The sequence below is a fragment of the Aptenodytes forsteri genome, unplaced genomic scaffold (assembly GCF_000699145.1).
Source record: "Aptenodytes forsteri isolate BGI_AS27 unplaced genomic scaffold, ASM69914v1 Scaffold8, whole genome shotgun sequence".
Taxonomy (NCBI): Eukaryota; Metazoa; Chordata; class Aves; order Sphenisciformes; family Spheniscidae; genus Aptenodytes; species Aptenodytes forsteri.
The window spans coordinates 3,808,209-3,828,289 of NW_008796218.1; the positions used below are offsets into that span (position 1 = coordinate 3,808,209).

The window sequence follows — 20,081 nt, forward strand, 5'->3', positions numbered from 1 at the left end:
TTTTTTTAAACTGCCATATGTTTAACCTACTATGAACCAGTATCTTGTGGAATAGTGAATATCTGTTCAATCTGAGTTTGCCTACCCTGATTGATAGATTAAAGCCATTCCTCTGGGGTTATTTCTCTTTCCGTATTAATGATTTTCTGAATATGTATGTTATGTGCTCTATCCTCTTCCTTCCACCTCCCCCTTCCCCCCTCCTTGTCGCAGTGAGTATCTGGAAAATAACATGTATTGTGTGGCTGTCCTACAGTATAAAACTCAGTAGTTTGTGGTGTGGACATTGTAAAGAATCTACACCTCAAGGGAGGAAGAGAAAGTTTGTGTTTTCTAAGGCCAAACGTTTGCCTTGGATGTGGTTTGTTTCATAGTTTTGCAACTCATTTCTAGTGGCCCTCTTAATGATACAAAATCTAATACTTTAGATTCATTTTGAGGAGGCAATGTAGAAGACTCACATCTCTGTTAGTGTTCCTCCCTCCTTGAAATACCTATTCTTTGTTTAGTTGCCTCAAGCAGGGAAATGGAACCTTTTTGATAAGTAAATATTAGGAAAAGGCAAGTAAGATGGTTTTGCAAGTAAAATGCAGGCACATTGTAAGTCTGCATTTTCTACCTGTTTTGAAAGGGTATAGAGTGGAAAGGGAACAAGTGAGAACAGAGTCAAAAGCAGATAATAAGACTGGCTGATCAACAGAAATAGCTTAGTCAGGCAGCGTTATATACGGGAGGTGTCTTAATCTGCTCTTTGCTGAGACTGGATATTCCTAAAGCTGATTAAATGCTGAAGTAGGATACCTGGTCCATAAGAGGTAAGGCAAATGGATTCAAACTGATGTGATGAAGCTCTCATGCATTAAAGGCTGGCCAGGGATTTTAGGGACTTGTAATTTGTTCTTGTATCTTGGACCTGAACTTACATATAAAAGCTAGAAAGAAGGGATTTATGCCAGATAAGCAAGGTATAAAGGAAATGAGATAAAAGTTGTGTTACTTCCTTGCAAGCTTAATTGCTTGTGGTCACAAATGGAAAAATGTGCTTTACCTGACACCAAATCAACTACAAAAGCTTTTGGGCAGGTAATTATTCAGGTTGTAACTGGGGAAGAGCAGTGGTGGCAAACACCTTGTCTTCAGTTAAACCCTGTGTTGAGCTACTACAATCACAAAATCGTCTTCTCTGTTCTTATGAGTGATAACTGCTCAGAATTATTCTGTTCTCTGTTGGGTTTAGAATTGGATTGAATTTCAGTGGTAGCAATAGTCATGTTTGGTGTGGCTTGTTTGTCTTGTCCTTTTTTTTTTTTTTTTAAAAATACATGGCTTTGGTGACTTGCCGAGATGCAAAAAGGAAAATCATAGGCTGTTAATAGTTTGTTTTGTTTTTTCTGATGTGGCTGTATTGCTACTTGTTCCTAAAATACAATTTGCTAAACTACGTTGTTAATGATTTTTTTTAAATGGGTTTAATTCACAAGTTGGTGTCAAGCTTGGCTGCTGAGGCTTCTCTTTACAACCTGCATATGGGATTCCACAAGATTTCGCACTTCCGTTTATCCTCGCATTTCTTCATCTGGGCAGCTGTACTGAATTCTTACTTGTTGAACAGGTTCTTATGGTAGGATTGATCTCGCCTATGCTTTGAATGGGTATCTGCATCTGAGCTAGTTATCAAGATTGCTTGAATCTTAGTATGACTCAGAGGTTATTTATTTCTAACAGTATCTGCCATGAATTGCACCATTTCACTTAAGAGGTACTTTAATAATTCATATTGTAGTATGAATCATATTTTGGGCAGATTCAAAGATCTAGCATTAAGTTAGTGAAAGATCTAATAGTAGGCTAGTGTCATTTTGATTTTAAATATGAAGCCTGTTATTGCAAAGTGCTGACTCTTATCCTTCCCTCCCCAGTACTGGCTCTTCTGCATGTTTGCAGCCAAGCCTCTAAATTGGGCACAACTTAGTTTCTCTTCATTAGCTTTATCTTCTCTGAGTGCTCTTTGTTATATCTTGATTCTCTGTTGGATTTGCAGACAATTTGGCAGGTTTCTTCCTCCTGATACATTGACAAATACCAATCATCAGATGTCACTGGCAGCATCTGCTTGAGAAATACCTGAAATCAAAATAATAGGGGTGGTGCAAAGGAAATTGCAGATGCATGGGAAATGTTTGACTAGCCTGTCATTCATTTGCTCACTGTGAATCTTGGATAGAAAAAGGCAAAGCTGACTGTTTGAAACAACGTGCTTTAGATTATCTGTTTTTGTTTGTTTTCTAGACAGAATTCATCTATGTCCAAGCAACAAATAAACCAAAGACCTTCAAGCATGGTCAGTGAAACGTCCACTGCAGTAACTACATCTGCTGTTGATACAAAACCTGGCTCTAAGGTAAAGGAAAAAGGCTATTGTTTCAGCTTGATGATTAGAACTTCACTCACTTTAAATCCAGTACTCTCTTAATGCTGATTTTAATAGGGCCATGGGTTTAGCCTAGAAGTCTAATAACTTACCTCAAAGAAGAGGTAATATCTTCTACTGAAGCAAAAACCTTTTTGCAGCATAGGAGCACATGACACATGACAGTATTGAATGATAATTTGAAAAATAGTGATTATTGTGACATGTAAAGTTTGAGAGGCTTCTTAAGAACAGAAGTAAGTATATGTAACAGTAGTATTCCAGCAAGTCTTTTGATAGTCCAGCGTGTATGGCAAAAAGTGCTGCAGAATACCAGGAATTATAATTTGCAGTTTGTACTTTTCCATGAAACTTTACTTGCGTTCCTCCTCTTAGTAACAACTTAGATCCTTTTCTGCCAGCACTGTAGTGCACAAACAGTGCAGACACCAAGTTTACACACAGAATGTTTAATAATAGAAAAATCCATTATTTGGCATTGACAAAGGGCCTGTATTTATTATTGCACAAAATATAATAAAGTGCTGTACTTAAAGTGTCACCAACTATTTTAATGCTTCTTTGACCTTACAGTAAATTACAGTACAGTGAGAATGGGAGGGGGCTGGATAGAAAGAAGCAAAAAAAATACTGGAAGAATTAGCAGAGATAAGATAGATTTCTGAACTTTGCCTGCAGTTTTTAAACTTCTCGGGTTTTTTTTAAATACAAAAGTTTGAAGCCTGTTAAGTAATTGAGTTGAAGAAAGGACTTTGCCAAATTGGTTGCAAAGATATTTTTGTTGAGTTGGAATCACTTAAAATCTTTTTCTAATGTTTTGAATTGCTTGGGTGAATATTGGAGAAGATGAAAACAATTTCATGAGACACTAAAAAAAAAAAATAAAAAAAAAATTATTTTTTTAGATCCAAAGTGTCTAGATTATTGGACCAACGCAAAGATTGTCATGTGTCAAATCTCAAGAATACGTTTGTCTTTAAAGTGCTAGATGAAGTTATCGCTGAAAACAGTAAACTTAGTAGGTTACCTGAATTACTTGATACATTTCTTTTTGATATTCTAACAGTTGAACTTACCAAAGTACTTGGGCATTTGTGTTTACTGTATTTATCTTCCTTATTCTGATTTTTTTTTTTTAAGCCAGCATTAGAGAGAGAAGGCTCATTTTTTTCACTCTTAAAACCAGCAAACTTAATGTGGACCTGATACTCTGCTTTGAGCTGGGGATTTCTCCAGTGACACAGTTGGCTTTCACTTACCCAGGATCACACTTCTGCCAAAAAGTGTGCATCCTCTGTCACCTGCTTCTGCTGCTTCCCTTTGTCACGTATTTGCACTGATCTAATCAGGCTTTGCAAAACAGTGAGATCAAAAATGGTGAGTGGATACAACTTACAGGGCCACCCACATGCTAGAGGCTAGTTCAGTGGAGACATCAGAACCGGACAACTACAGGTGAGGGTAATGCTCTTACCATCACAGCTTAGAGAATATCCAGAATCACCTCCCAAAACTTCAGTTGGTCTGGTTTTGGTGTCTGCTTCTATTTTGTTTGCAGTCCAGTATAAGTGTGGCCATGCGTGCTTCTGGCAGGCTCCCAAGTGTGGCATCTTTTTTAATATATGGCAGCTTTAGACTTTGAATAGAGCCTCTCATAGAGGGCTTGCCTGTACTTTTCTTCTCCACCAAGTTTGTTTATATAAGATCCGTTCTGCTGCGGGCCCTCAATAAATACTTTACTGAAGTTTTGATTAAGACAGAGAACCAATGTCTGTCTTATATATGCTTTGTTTCATCATTGTATGTGTTTCCAGGCTTGAAATCACTCCTCTTGTTTTGTAGAGTCAGAAGGAGATCTGTTAAATTCCTTTACAGCCTAACACAAAATTAATTCAAGTGAACTAGCAATGAGGACAAAGGCTGTAAAGTGTGTCCTCCATTTTGAGGTTGACTTTTGGCATGTTGAGAGTAGATTTTAAGATAGTTTCATCTGTTTATAAGTGTTTTCTTCCGTGAATCCCATAATCATTCTTTCAGAGAGTGAGTTCCCAGACGCAGACTTGAGACACAGTCATGAAGCCAGAGACACATTCTGTTTGTCATGGCAAAGGTTTCTAGCTACCCATAGCAAATTACTGTCTTTTATGAAATGCTTTCATGATTTTGTACTGCAAATGCCATCACAGAACTGTGTAGGTATAGTGTTGGAATCCTGACCAAATTCAAACTGATTTTTATATAGAGCTATGCACATTGAAGTATTACCAGATCAGAAAGTGCAGGAACAGGTACATGGCTTTCCACTTGATTCTTCTGCAGAAAGTTGACAGCTAAGAATTGCTACATTTGGGGTGGAGGGGGAAGGTAAGCTGCCAACTGTACAGCAGATTTGTCATTCTCAGTTCAAGATGAAAGAGATGAAGACTTCTGGCTTGCTTGTTGCAGTGTTCAAGTCTGAACTTGGACTGAATAAAACTTCTGAAATAAAAAGTAATTGTTTGGAAACAATTATTTGTACAACAATGTCAGTTGTACAGTGTACAACAAGAGGAGCATGTTGGAAAGAAGAAAAAAGCCAAAATGAGGCTTATACTTACCAAATGTCATTATGTTTTATTGATGTGCATATAAATATATAAGGCTTCATTTTGTAAGACACCTGAGATGGGCAGTTTTGCAGAAATGCACATAGATTCTTGGGGCGGGCCCCACCATTTTTCATGCTGGCACTGTCTGAATAAGTTGTCTGAAGACTTTAGACCAATGCAGTCTATCCTTCCTTTTGAAATTTGAGGGGTGTGGAGTTGAGGGAATAAAAAGCAAAAGGGCATGCTGATAAACCACAGTCGTTCTCTGTCCCAAAGATCTGCTTGTTCACAGCCAATTCAATTATATCATTAACCATATTAAAGGCCACTTACATTGATTACAAATGAAGGATATGGAGGAATAAAGATCTCTTTCAGTTTGAGAGTAAGGTACATTTGGAATTTAGTCTGTTAAAGCATCTGATGGTGTAAATGGAAGCTTGTAAATGTTACTGTGCTACACAGTACTTTGGCGAAGTCAAAAGCATAAAGGATAGTAGTGTAATGTGTCTATTACTATCTACATTTTGAGAGTGTGTTTTTGATGGATTCTGTGCAAGAGAAGTAATTGAATTGTTGATGACACTGATAGTTGCTGGTATTTTTCCAAGATGAACTGGTGAGGATTACAACAAGTAAGTAAACAATGCATCTAGCAGTTGAGAGTAACAGGCAATGGTGACAGGTATGCGATGGTGCCAGCTCTGTGGGACTGTGTGGAGCTGGAGTGTAGAACACAGGGATTAGTTCAGGGCCACCGCAGATGAATGCCCAATATTAAGAGCAGGAATTTCTGAGAGTTTCAGTTTTTCCTATCTGAAGAATAAGGTTTTTGTCTAATTTACTTAGAGATACTGAAAGCATTAATGAGTTCATTTGTTAGTGAAACATTGAGATTTTTTGAATGGAAGAGTTTATGACTTAAACAGGTGGGGTTTTGGTGGGTTTTTTTTAATTCCCTGTAGATTGAAAGTTAAGTTATATGTTCTCTTATGTGTGTATATATATATATATATGCATATTTTTACCAAGATACAGTCTTCCTTTTTGCTGTTTAGAAAATCTGTTCCAAATGAAAGGCTGTTTATATTTTTTTTGACTGTCCAGTTTTAGGAAAAAAATAAATTACATTTTAAAATTAAGTTAGTAACTTTCCTCCTCAGCTAGAGGCTACTGTAAGGAAGATGGTGACACGGTGATAAAAAGGGATTTGAAAATTTTGGCTCTTGACATTTTGGTTTTTTTGCAAAAACTTATGAGTCATTCACAAACAAGCCAGCATAACAAATGTACTGAAGTCAAAAGTGACTTCTTTGTCGTCTTTGTCAGCTGCTCTGACCTGTATTTTTCAACACACGACAATGATATCAGAATATTTTAAGTTAGGAAAAGGCTACTGCAGTACAGACAAACAGTTTTAAAAATATACCTTTTCTTTTAAACTAACTTCTTATTCTAGCCAGTGAAAGCTAGACATTCAGTATCTGTTATGCTTTGTTTTATTCCAGAGCAGAATGAGATGATTAATACTACAGATGATATGAAAATTTTAATTACATAAAGCACCATAAAATTTTTGTTGTTGTTGTTTCTATAATGGGTATTGTATTGACAGAGAATACACAGCCTTAGGAAAACTGTCCCCCCTCCCATGTAATAGAAATTGTTTGGTCTTTTGACCAAGTCCAAGGATGACTTCTCTACATTGTGGTCTGCATTTTTTTTTTAACTTAAATAAGGTCAGAGAATCAAAGTGCTTGATCACTGACAGGGGATCTGATGAAACAATCAAATTTAAACCCTGCTGTCAGGCTAGATCAGCTATACTTTAACTGTTCCACCCTTCCTAGGATAAATATGAGAGAGAAAAATTAGGAAACCAAAATTCTGTGCATTTTGTAAACTGATTTCTGTTCAGGTGCAAAGCATAGATTTTTCAGAGCCTTAAACAGTTTGGGCCTCGTTGTTTTTCATCACCCTTGTAATGTAGCTGTTGCATCTAACATTTGGCAACAGTTTTTTAAAATCTTGACTGAATTGATTACTTCTCATTTTTCTTAAGAGAAAATATATATAGCTTGGCCTGATGATCATCCGATCATCCAGAGCTCGACTGTCCTCATGATACCTCTTTGTGTGTTTGTTTAAAGTGGTATTTGGACACAGGTTCACAAGTTCTGTCCTGAAATATTTTCAATAGGAAACACAAAATGCCTAACGTCTTATTTCTTCCTTCCTTTAGTCTCAGACTTGCTGCTTGTAGGTCTGTGAGTGAGTACCGAGAGAGATTTTGTGGTTGTAATTGACACGCTATGTTTGCACAAAGCAAGTGCTCTGCAGCCTGTTAGCTGAGTGCCTTAGCACAGGTATGGCAGAGAAATGGGCTGGGAGATCTCAGTGATACCATCCTGACCAGGCTTTTACTGTGAACTGGTTATTGCCAGCTGAATGGCAGGGGCATCTGCTCAGAAACCTGTTGCTGTTTACAGCCTGGCCTGTTAGGTTTGTATTAGCCCTGGACAGCTGGGCTGCTCAGGTGATCTCCTGTGCTGCCCTGGGCCGCGGGTAAATCTTGTGCAGACTCTCACTGAGGTGTCAGGTGAGGTGTCACTCCTAGGGAAAAGCCCATACTTGACATTCTTCCTGTCTCCTAAGTGTCAGGGCGTTTCACAGAAGTGACCGTGACATGCAGCTCACCTGACTTCTCAGCAGAGCTGAAAGCAGCATGCTGCTCCCTGGTAAATGGACCTCAGGGAAACTACCTGGTAAAATCTGCCCTTTGATATCTCCTTATGAGTGTTAAATCTGTATTGCTGTTTTACATGCTATAGCACCAAAGAAAAAGTGGATTTTTTTTTTCTTACTGATTATTGCTATTATCTTAATCCTGCATTAAGATGTGTGCTTATGTCTACTGAAATGTGTGAAATTTAGTGCAGGTTGGTAAAGCCTGGCCTCAAAATTAACAGAATCCATTTAATGGTATCATATAGTGCTAGAATATTTTATTATTACATATGCTGTCTTCTAGTCCAGATGTTGCCTGACTGGCAGAAGCAGTACGCTGAGATATTTTTGTGATATCATCCCTTGCATATGACAAATGTGCTCGTTTCCAGAGCTGCTGTTTGTCTGCAGCTGACAGAGCATCAGTACCCTGACCAGCTGAGAGGAGAGATTCAAACAAAGGAGACATTGTAGGAAGGAGGGAGAGTGTGAATCTGGACAGCTCTTTCCTTGGAGAAGTCAGGAGCAGCTCTTTCCTTGGAGAAGTAAAGGTGGTTTGTGCACCTCAGATTCCTACTGTAAAGGTGGTTTGTGCACCTCAGATTCCTAAAGCAATTGCAGTAGCAAACTGTGCTGAGACTGGAAAAGAACTGGGTGAATAATCTGCCTGAGATTCTCGCTGTCTTTTTCACAGACTGATAGGCTTTCTTTGTTTGTTTTTGAAATAGTTTTGCCCATGTGAGTCAATACTGAGGTTGCGGTAAAACACAAACCATTACCTAGACCTTGTGATTTCCACTTACTGCTGTCTAGGTCTCTTCCTTAGCAGTGTCACTCTGTCTTCTCCTTTTGTTTGCAGAGTCAAAGTCCAAGCATTTTATTAAGCTATCAATGTTGTTTGAATTTAAACAGGAAAGAAAACAAAAAACAACCAAAAAAACCCCCAAACAACGAACAGCAAGAGTAGGATTCATGCGCACAAAGTGCTGTGCGTGTAAGACTTGTACCATGTTGCAGAGAGGGACTTGCATGCAGCTCTTGCAATGCACTTCCTAAACACACTAAAACTTCAGCAGTTCTGCCTTTCAGACTTCAGTCACCAGTGCTGCTGCTGTTCAGCTGGGAGTTGGCGGACCGTCCTGGCACTGATATGTTGATGAAAGTGGGAGATTGACTTTACTATGTTGTAAATATCATTGTCTGTTTATTTGCCCTTGAACATGCTATAAACGCTTTGTTACTGTGTAATGAAGTATGAATTATTGCAGTGAGGTTATATGTAATGTGAAATGACTCTCAGTACAGTTTAAAAACCACTGCTACATTATACTTCTTTACAGGTTGTGAAGGCTGGAAACAAAGTTCATAGCTTTGGAAAGAGGGAACAAGCTATCAGGAGGAATCCCAATGTTCCTGTTATAGTAAGAGGCTGGCTACACAAACAGGTATGCATGTAATCATCTGTTTCTGTTCATATATTTCAATACAATCATTAACTAAAAGTAAGTGCCTTCCAAGGAACTGAAAAAACAGAAGCTCAAACGTTGATGATGCAGGGCAGTGTTGGGTACTCCCACAAGCTTCCGTAATAAGGGGCTTGTGTTCAGCAAGTGTGAAAACCAAGTTTTACGTACAGCTTTGATTCAGAAGTTGAAACAACGATAAATGGACATCGCCATCATGGTTAAAAGTTAAGGCTATAACTTTGTTGTCTAAATCTGGTTATTTTCCCTGTTTTATCCTGCTGGCTTACTGCCATGCTGATCTCAGTCTCCCTCAGAATGCGCTATAAACCCAAGGTTGGCTGTGAAGGCCTTATTCCATCTGCTTGCTTATACCCTGATCAAAGGCTTAATTCCAACCCATATGCCTTTTGTTCTCCAGAAGCAGGAGGGAGAAAATGAAGGGAAACAGGGACCCGTTCACCACGCATTGCTGACACCAAGACCAGTGTCCAAGCAAAGGCTGAATTATAGGATTTCATCCAACAAACAGAATTTTACAGCTGCTGCATCTTGAACTCTCAAGCTGACAGAAGCACATCCTTGAGTGCAAAAAGTAAATAAAGCTGTTTGTTGTATGAGAATACTTCCCTGCTTCTAACCTGGCAGTCAGCGTCCATCAGATTATCACCAGAGATCCAGCAGCTAGGTTTAGGGATGAGTAGGAGAAGGCTGAAATCTAAGGCTTACAATTACGATTCTACATAGACAGGAAAGTGAAATTGCTGACAGCCATCCACTTCCTTCTGCATGGAGAGCTGTATTCTGCTATCAACTCTGTTGACATTCACTACCCAAGTCCATTAGTTTTCAGGACAGAATCAGAACTCAGACACAGTATGTGTTGACAGCATTGTAGCAAGAAAAAGGAAAGGGAAGAAGTCCTTGCATACTTAATATGGCTGCAGAAAGAAGAAGGGAAATAGTATATACAACATTCCTCTAGCTATTTCGTTCTGTCCCCTTTCCTCTACTTGCAAGCACTTAAAGCCTGAAGATGCTTTCTATGCTGCTGATCTCATCAAAGCCTACCTCAGCTGAATAAGTTGTATTTGCTTAGGTTACAGTCTGGCAATTTTACAAGCTTCTAAAATTAATTTCAGTGTAAATACTACTCATTTTCACAAGGTGATATATATTATATATAGAGAGAGATATATAGGTCTCCACAGGCATGTTGTATTATACTTCATTAAAATTTGCACGTTATGCACCCTGTTTTATTTCCTAAGGAATATTTGATTAAATTACATTTTAGGCATGGGTAACATATGGGAGATTGACTGTAGAATTATAGGGGATCATTGTCTGAAATGTGAGGTCATACTTCACAGCTGTGTGGTGATTTTCATCTTGGTCTACAGGCAATCCTTGTTGGAATTTGTGCCATCCAGATGCATACTTTGTTTCTTTATTGCAGGATAAATCTGTCTAGATAAAATATGCATTGGTTGTGTATAAGGTTAATCTGAATGCTGTTTGGGATGCAAGTTTAATTACTTAATGAAAATTAGAAGTATGAATATTCTACCCTGACTATTTTATAGCTGGATGTTTTGCCTCTTATCTTTCTTAGTGCATAATATTTTGCTAAAATATAAACCACTTGTTTTTGCGATTAATACCACATTTAGGTAAACTTCTGGTAAACTACTCACTGGTACAGCATTGTATGATAAGCTGTTAACTTCCCTTAAATGAAAAGTGTATCACATTTCTTGCATTTCAGGATAGCTCTGGAATGCGATTATGGAAAAGGCGATGGTTTGTGCTTGCTGATTATTGTTTGTTTTACTACAAAGGTGAGTAGATACTAGCTCTTTTGAGTTAGTCTGTAACAGTTCACCTGTTCAAATACATTGCGAGCATAAACTAATTGAATTCTTCAGATATATTTAGGTACTCTGAGAAGATGCATAGTGAAACTTACTGAAATTACTTATCCATATGTCTTTAATGTGCAGCAAATTTCAGGCCAGAGTTGGGGAACAAGGGGGTGCTGTATGATCTTTTGTCACATAACTTATATTTGATATATGCCAAGGTTTACGTTACAAAACATTTGGCAGCAATACCAGTTTAAGATTTACCCCATCTCTGGTCTGCGTTGTGTTACCTACTTGCTTGCACTCGGACAGCTGATTTTTTGAGAATGCACTATGGCCAGATCAGGGCATTGATTCAACTTTAATCCAAGGGATGATGTAAGAGCGAGAACTTCTGAATCCAGTATTTCTACCAAAAAAGGTTAGATGTGATCTTAGCCTGAACTAGGAATAACGGTATTACATAAGGTTTTTTTGAAGTTTTGAATATTGTGTAGTGTGTTACAATTTTTGGAAAGCCTTATAGAATATGAAACTCAAACTCATATTTCTAGGCACTGCATTTCTGCTGCTGATCACTTTACAGCCAGCAATAATAGAGGTTTCCTAATTATAGCAATTAGCCTAGATATAGAATGCTAAATGGAAGGTCCATCATGTTACGCAGCCTGTCAGAGTTCATTTGTCACAATAATCTTTATTCTCAAACTGTATTCTTCTGTCTCAACCTAAAAAAATCAAACCCCCTCCAAAAAAAAAAAACCCTCAACAAAAGACCAAACTGATCTTTTTTTTAAAAAAATTCAGTCTCGTTTCTTTAAAAATAAAACATTTTTCTCCATGTATTCTTGCTGTTGAGTCATAAGAAAATTCAGGTCAGAAGGGACTTCAGGAAGTGTCTAGTCCAACTGCCTGGTGAAAGCAGGGTCAGGAAAAGTCAGCCCAGGTTGCTCAGGGCTTAATCCAGTCAGGTGTTGAAAACCTCTAAGGGCGGAGATGGCACAACCTCCCTGGTCGGCCTGTTCCGCTGCTGCTCTGTCCTCATGGGAAAAATTCTTTTCCTTACATCCAGTCTGAACCACTCTTCTTTCTACTTAATGCCTGTTGTCTGTGTGTCCATAAAGGAGAATGTATTGTTACCCCATTGAAAAGTGCAGTGAATTAGATTCTATTTTTTTTATTCAACAGACAGCAGAGAAGAATCTGTTTTGGGTAGCATACCATTGCCTAGTTACGTAATATCTCCAGTTGGACCTGAAGATCGCATAAATCGCAAATTTTCTTTTAAGGTACAGTTACAAAGTTTATTAGCTAATCGTATTTTAAAATATTTATTTGCATTAGAAAAGATGCTGTTGTAAACAGAAACATAATCTGCTTTCCTATTTTATTTATTTTTGTAAAAGTAGACAGGTTTATTGACTGCCTGTTCAAATGTGACATAGCACTTTTTTGTTGCTTATGAATTGACATTCATATGTCTGTTACTATGTGTCTTCAGAGCTCAATAATGTGTCTGTGAGTAAAGATCCTGTTTCTAAAATTAGAAATTGGTATCGATAAGTTGTTCCAGTACTGTTTACAAAATGAAAGAAATGTTTTTTCTTTATAGAGTACTTGATCTCATAGTGGACTGATGGTCTTCTGGTTTTGTTGTGTTCTTTTTTAAATAAAATAATCGGCTCAGTTCTCACGGTTAGAAAATGACAACACTGTAGCTTTTGATGTATAATTTCCTCATTTCAAGGGGAAAAAGGGTAACCAATTTTCTTCTCCTTTTTATTGGGGGAGCAATAGTCGTCCTAAGAGACATGGAGTTTTTTAAAGAAAAAACACTCTTGTTTTGATATAGTTTGAGGTTGGTTTTGTGTTTTTTTTCTTTAAAAAAAAAAAAAATTAATTTTATAATTTTATAATTTACAGTTCTATGTTATAAAAAACTATGAAAATGAAAAAAAACCCATATATTCCTTCTTGATAGTGGAGAAACCTGACTCCAGTTGATTGTCTGAGCTGCAGCACTAAGGCAGAGTTTTGGAAACTTCAGTGTATTGTTGCAGATTTAAATTCTACCGATACTTGGAGCAGAACCTGTTTTTCTATCGAGCAAATGAGCTATGTACTTTAAAAAAAAAAATTAGAAATCAGGTTTTGATCAGGTATACTTTAGGAGATCTAGAAGGAAACTTTCTGTTTAAATCTTTTCTGTGCTGAAATTACAAAGAACGTGTGCTCAGCTTAGACTTTCTTTTGCATTTTGATTTTTGGGTTGTTTTAAGATTGTAGACTGCCTTTTGTTGCTTTCGGTTCTATTTTCAAGTGGATAATGGTTTGAAATTTATTAAACAAATATTAACTTGGGAAATTTGTTTAAAAAAAGACCCAGTGCACTTTGTGGAAATGTTTATTGTACTTTTTCAAATGCGTTGAACATGAGATAGCAGGACAAGGTTCCTACAAAGGAACCTTTGTTTAAGAAAAACATTCCACTCCAATATTTAATGAGTGTAATTCATCAAGCCCTCCTCTTCTAGAGCCTTTTCCTAGGAAGAAGCACATACTGAAAGAGGAGGACCCAATATACTTCTAGGCTTCTCCTTTTCTTGAATAACTATTAGTGCAGACTGGGGAAGGAGATAAAGAAAGTAGCGATAGTATCTAGTTGCTTTAGAGTTTAAAAAAAAAATCTGCTTTTTATTTTATTGAAAGGATGTTTGTAAATGTTAATTGAATGTATATTAGGTTTATTAACCAGTTTAACACTATCAGTGGTAAGGGGAAAAAAAAACCTGTATGTGTGTGTATATATCTATATATGTGTGTACACACACACACACACACACACACACGTAGATAGCAAGCAGTACGTTCTATAGGCAAGCTCTCAAGTCACCACTGCCAAGCTGTGCTTCTCCCTTCCTGTGGAGTAGAATCCATGGCTGTGATCACGGTTAAACATTTTCAGAAGCAATTGCAGACTCCCCCTGTTCCTTTTAGGATATCATTGCTATATGAGCTCTAGCAAGTATTTAATCTGAGTCTTTTTCTGAAAATACAGCATGAGCCAGTAACCTGAGACTTTCAACATAGGGTCATTACTAAAAAGTTGATATAGAAATAGGGAGTTGATAGCAAAAGAAACTTTATGCTAGAAATCTGTATTAAAAATCCACAGTATACATTTCATATATTAGTTTGTTGGGCCAATCTTAACTCTGCTCTAGGTGTTTGATGATTGACTGCAGACTTGATGCTGCAGTTCATTTTATTTAGAACGAACTCCTAGGGCAGTAGGAGGATTTTGTAAGATTCCTGTTGCATGGACTCCATCCAACACTGATGTTCAATGGTCATGGAGTCGGCTGTGGGCACACGACAGCAGGAGCACGGCTGTACTGGCATTCCATCACTCACCAGCCATTACCTTTATCTAATCTCTTCAGTACACTTTGATATCCAGAGCGTAGATGGACATTCTGTCTCACAACGTAGTGCAGCCAGAAATAGAAAACACAAGCGGATTAAGCCCAAAATAAAGATAGAACTTTTTCACATTTAAGTCCTGAATGAATGGGAGAATGTGCCATGTCACTTTTTACATTTGGCCTGTCATTTATTCGGGTTGTTGTAAATCTTCTCTTACAATAGAGATATTTGTTCTCATTTTAAATGGCTGGTTTAAGCAACAATGAGTTTTTGAAGCCAGGGAAGCAGTCAAACTGCAAAAAATTTCAACATTTTGGTTTGTAAAACTAAAGGAAGGAAATTTACCTAGCAAATGCATGGATGCTTTTTGCATATAATTCAGTTAGAAGATTATTAAAATACATGCTCACTAGGATATATGTTAAAGCCTGCTAACTGTTAAAATGTACACCGTAGGAGTTCTCAAAATTGCTTTCCTTTCATCATCTCCTAGGGCCCAGCTTTAAGCTTTTGTGTCTCTTTTCGTGTTTAACAGTTACAGGCCTGCAGAACTGCGTACAGGCTGTTCAAATGCAATCAAAAACTACTTTTGAAGTGTAGCAGTATGTATGTCAAATTATTTTGTTTAGAAACTCTGCTTTTAAGTATTTATCTTGACAAATTTTTCACATTGTTTATTTGTCCCAAACAAAAAGCTGTGACTAGCTGTAAGCTACTGTCATTAAGCTGTGTGACAGCCTTTTAGAACTCAGCATCCTTACTGCATATTTAGTTCAGTAGCTAACATCTTAAAGATACTGTATTAAAAAATATAGCGACTAGATTAATTAATTTTTTTGCTGATACAAATGTGAGGGAGCACAAATCCAATGTATAGATTTTAATGTGAAAAAATTTGCACAACATTAATATATAGCCAGAAATACTCCCTGTGATTAATAGAGAATTGACTGTACTTCTTAGTAATACAACCATTTTAAACATGAGTACTATCAATTTATGAAGGTTAATGTCATCACAGTCTCTTTAGAAGCCTCATTGTCCTCAATCATGAGAACTATTTTTAATTGGTCTTATATGTGTTAAAATATATGAGAGAATACTGAATGTAAACTCATTTATATGAATCTGACAGTAATACAAATCAAGAAACTTGGAAGGACTACCAGTGTTTGCTGTAAAGAAAACAACAAAACTTCATGCAAAGACAATGTATACAAGTAGATGTTTGTATTTAGGTGCATGTCTTGCTACCAAATAAAGTCACTGAAGGATGCTCTCATGTTCCTGTAAGAGGTAGGAAGTAACGTTGGAGATAGAAATTACTCCTCCTTATTTTGATACTACCTTTTAAATCTTTTCAGAGATACACCCTTTCAGCGTGACGGCATTCAGAGCCTAGGAAGCCAGGCCAAATAATTACTTCCAGAAGATGCTACTGCAGCTTGTTTTTAAATATCTTTTCATTATTGACACTCTTAAGACTTACTTATGGAAGTATCTGTTCATTGCTTAGAGCTCCTGGGATCAGGGCAAACTTCTGATCTGTTTCTTTGATCTCACTGGTTTTCCTAAAAATTTTGACACAGTTTGTTCCTTTATGTTCACTGGATCCTTGTTGCTTCCTTAGGCTCCCGTATTGCTTATAAAGCTTCTCTGGCTCTGGGGATTCAGGTGAAGAAATGCCAAGGGCTATAAATTTGAGAGGTGCCATTTTAGAACTTGGAAAAGGGAAGGTTTTAGCTTCTAGAAGTCCTGAAAAAGCTCAGTATTATTTGAGGGTGAAAGATTGAGTTAGATTGTAGTTTGCTGTTGTGTTTATAGTGAAGGCTCAGAGTATTATTTCAATTTTTGCTCATAAATGTTTCATAAATATCGAACTTCAGGAGAAGGGAGAATTTCCTGTATTTTTTTAGCTTATTGAGAGGACTAACTTGGAAAGATTACAATTATTAGAAAACTGTTCCCCTCCCTATCCCTCTGTCCTATGAACTGTGGCTTTTTCTTTCCTAGGAATTTAGAATTATTGGAGATGAACATAACAGCTCTAGGCATCAGTTACTTTTAGTATAGTCTTTTGCTAAGTATTTTCTTTGGAAACATGAATCTTTTCATTATTTTAACTTGTTTAACTTTTTGTCCTTGTCTTGTCCTATTGATATGCCCTTGGGGTGTACTGTCCATTTCTCCTTCTGTGCATTATGGGAGAGAGACTGCTTTTCTTCTCAATCTATCCACATTAAGGCATCTGAATGCATGAATAGGTACCAATATTATTTTTTCCCTGTTGTGTGTATGGTGTACGTGTGCGCATGTGCTGTGTTTTAGGCTTTTTAGTCTGCTGTAGTTATCCTAATAGCTATTGCTTTAAAAAAAGAAAAAAAAAGAAAAGAACTGCTAGCTTCTGTGTCTGCTAGCAGTGACAGCTACAGGACATTGGCACAAAGTGGCTTTCTTGCATATAAAACACGCTACTAATAAATAACTGAAATATATTTGAATGTTCCTTTAACAGTTTTATATATTACGAACTTCAGAATGTTGTGTTTGTTGATAATAACACACCATCTCCATTATCCCTTCTGAAGCTATGAATGTTTATGGCTGGGATAGCTTCAGTCTCTCAAGGGAGAATGGTACAACATACTTCGCATTTTTATACCGTTTTCACCTACAGCCTGTTATGCAATTTCCTTCAGCTGTGTTCATCATGCACTGCTGAAAGAGAACCTGAAAGGCAAACAGGTTATGTTTGATCAAGACGTACAGGTCAATTAAGACAGATAGCTGTTAAATCCATTTATTGATGTGGTACGCAGTCTCCGCAGTTAGTTACCCAAGGTTCTGTTTTTTTTCAGCAAGTATATAACCATGAATGGTAGGGTCCTACTGTGTCATCTGCAGCAGGGCATACATAGTCTGCTTTTCTGCAGGAGTCGCTTCATTTCTGAATTCTAGCATCTTCTTCTATGGGCTCAGTGTGGTCTGTGAAGGAACCCTGTAGTCATAAGGTCTAGCGTTAAAATCACTGATTTCCTTTACATCTGGAGCTGCCAATTTTTGCTCTGTTCTTACAGTGGATGCTAACCATAAATTGCAATGAATTAAATGCTTCTAAATCATATTTGCTTTGACCATTTGTAACGGTCTCAAAATGGGGGGGGGGGGGGGGGAAAAACCAAAAACCAACAACAAAGAAAACCAAAAGAACTCAACCAGGCAAACATGAAAGAAATGCTTTGATTCCTAAATACCCAATTGATCAGAGCTGCTGTTTCATATATGTAAGTCCTGTTTTCCTGTGTTAAGGTAGGCAGCTAATGGTGGAGAGGGAGAAACCACCTTGTATTCCCTTATTGGCCAACACAGTTGGGAAGCAGAGATTCTTTCTAGCAAGAGAGAGTCTTGGACTTCTCTGTGTCACCCTTTCCTGCTCTTCCTTCTCCTCCTCCTTTTTCTAGCTAGCTGTTGTGCTGCAGTTTCATCCTTTCCACCACGGGTGTGATGGCAGGCCAGGGACTGACCCATGTGAAGACTGTGTTACCACAGTTTTCAAAACAAGCTGAGGCTTCCTTGCTTGAGGCGTATAAGGGAAAGGCCACGTTTCACACGTTTATAAGAACAGGCTGCAATAGAAAGGGAGTAAATTTTCCACAAAACTTAAAGCAATGTAATAGCAAGCAAATATTTTGCTCTTTGGAGTTGTTGATACGAGTTTCTAAGATTATGGTCATTTGGGAAATTCAGGGTAAACAACTGAAATTATAACGTTTAGGGAGGGCTGCACCGGATAAATAGCCTGGGTTTTGTCAAAACTATTGCTGTGTTTCTGAAGCCATCTGTGATTGTAGAGTGGTTTTTTTTTCAATTTGGAATAATGAGGGGGAGAGGATTTCATCAAAATAAAAAGACCAGTAATTTAGGGAAGATTTATGAATTATGTTTAACCTTTAAAAGAAGATGTAGCCAAATTAAAAGTTGAGATAATTTTTTTCCTTTTAAAAAAAACCCTCTCAGCAGTGTTTCATGCCATTAGCTTTTGTGTGTCGTAGCAGGTTTAGTTTTATAAAAAGCAGTTTAAATTTACTGATTTTGTTTTAAATCATTACAAGAGCTTGCAAGCTGAATGTACTGTCTTCAGTTTTTTGGAAAGTAAGGAGATGAATCTCTCCCTACGAATCTGAAGCACATCTGTAAAGTAACTTTGAGGAGTCAAGCATTTCAGGACTGATATGACTTAGTAATATCTATACTATCTATACTATTGCTTATACAAATGTGGATGAGATTTGATTAAATTCAACTAGCCTAGAGTTACAAAGACATTCCATATTGAATACATTTGAATATTGAATATATTTATAGAGGAATTTCCAAATACCTCTAGTTTGCAGTGGAATTTCATGGAGTATTTTGCTGTGCAGAGATACTTGTCTGTGTTAAGTCCGTCAGTATTACTAACTTTATCAGTAAGTCTTGTGATTTTGCAGCTAATATAGAGGTTCAAGTGCACACTTTAACCAAAAGATCTTAACATGTACTATAATCAGTTCTTAAATAAGCAGTTTAATTGCTTGAATTGTAAGATTTTTGTCTGTGTGTTGTCTGAATAAATTGCTTTATTAAATGAGCTGGGAAAATTGGCTTGCTTATGCGTGTCTCATTGAGAATTTCTTTAATTTGTTTTGTATGGTATTTATGGCAAATAAAATGTATAAATTTCCTACTATGAAAAACAGAAGCGCTGCACTTTTAGCTTAATAGTGCAATAAAGAGGTAGAGGAATTTCAGTAAAAATCAGAGTGCCCTTTGAGTTTGCTGAACTATAGCCCGTTGTGGCAGTGTAATAATTTTACCCAAAATTCAAGAAACAGTCAAAGAATCTGGAAAGTTTTTTTTTTTCTAAAGTTACCAGAAAAAGCTACAGTAGATTTTCTGAGGGAGAAAACAAAAGGGCTGTCTGACTTTTATTTCTTTCATTTTTTTTTTTTTTCCCCCCTTACAGGCTGTTCATACAGGTATGCGGGCATATATTTATAATAAGAATTCTGTTATTGGCTCTCAGGCAGAGCATTCAGGGATGCGGACATACTACTTCAGTGCAGATACCCAAGAGGATATGAATGGCTGGATCCGGGCTATGAATCAAGCTGCTCTTATGCAGACACGCTCTTCACTGAAGAGGCAAGTTCAATACAGAAACTGTTAGCTTTTAAAAATTTTTTTAATATATTTTATATATATATATTAAAAAATCAGATTGGTGATGATTTCTGAAAGTTATATTTGTAAATGTGTGCATGAAACTCCCATTTTAAAGAAATAATTCTTTTTAATTTACATTCTGTTGCAAATCAGTTAACTAACATTAATTAAGAAAACCTGGTACTCAGTATTTGTGTCTACACACAAATTGTGTGCCCACATTTAGTGACATGGATTAATTTTTGTACATATATAATTTTTTTAGGGAATTTCAGTTAAAAAGTTACAGGTTTTGTGAGCAAATTCATATACCTGCAACAGCCAATCGCCAGCCTTGAGGAGAAAGAAGTAAAAGGGAGAAGACAGAAGACTAACA

General features: G+C 37.1%; 1 protein-coding gene across 1 annotated transcript in view; it reads left to right on the plus strand.

Annotated features, from left to right (window-relative positions):
- The window catches only part of LOC103906835 (pleckstrin homology domain-containing family A member 7), a 66,750-nt gene that overhangs the window by 6,099 nt on the left and 40,570 nt on the right, over positions 1-20,081 (plus strand). Inside the window, 5 exon segments of the mRNA XM_019474500.1 lie at positions 2,290-2,401; positions 9,087-9,191; positions 10,978-11,050; positions 12,263-12,363; positions 19,566-19,684. Of these exon segments, the coding sequence (XP_019330045.1) occupies positions 2,303-2,401; positions 9,087-9,191; positions 10,978-11,050; positions 12,263-12,363; positions 19,566-19,684 (497 nt within the window). The 5' untranslated portion in view covers positions 2,290-2,302.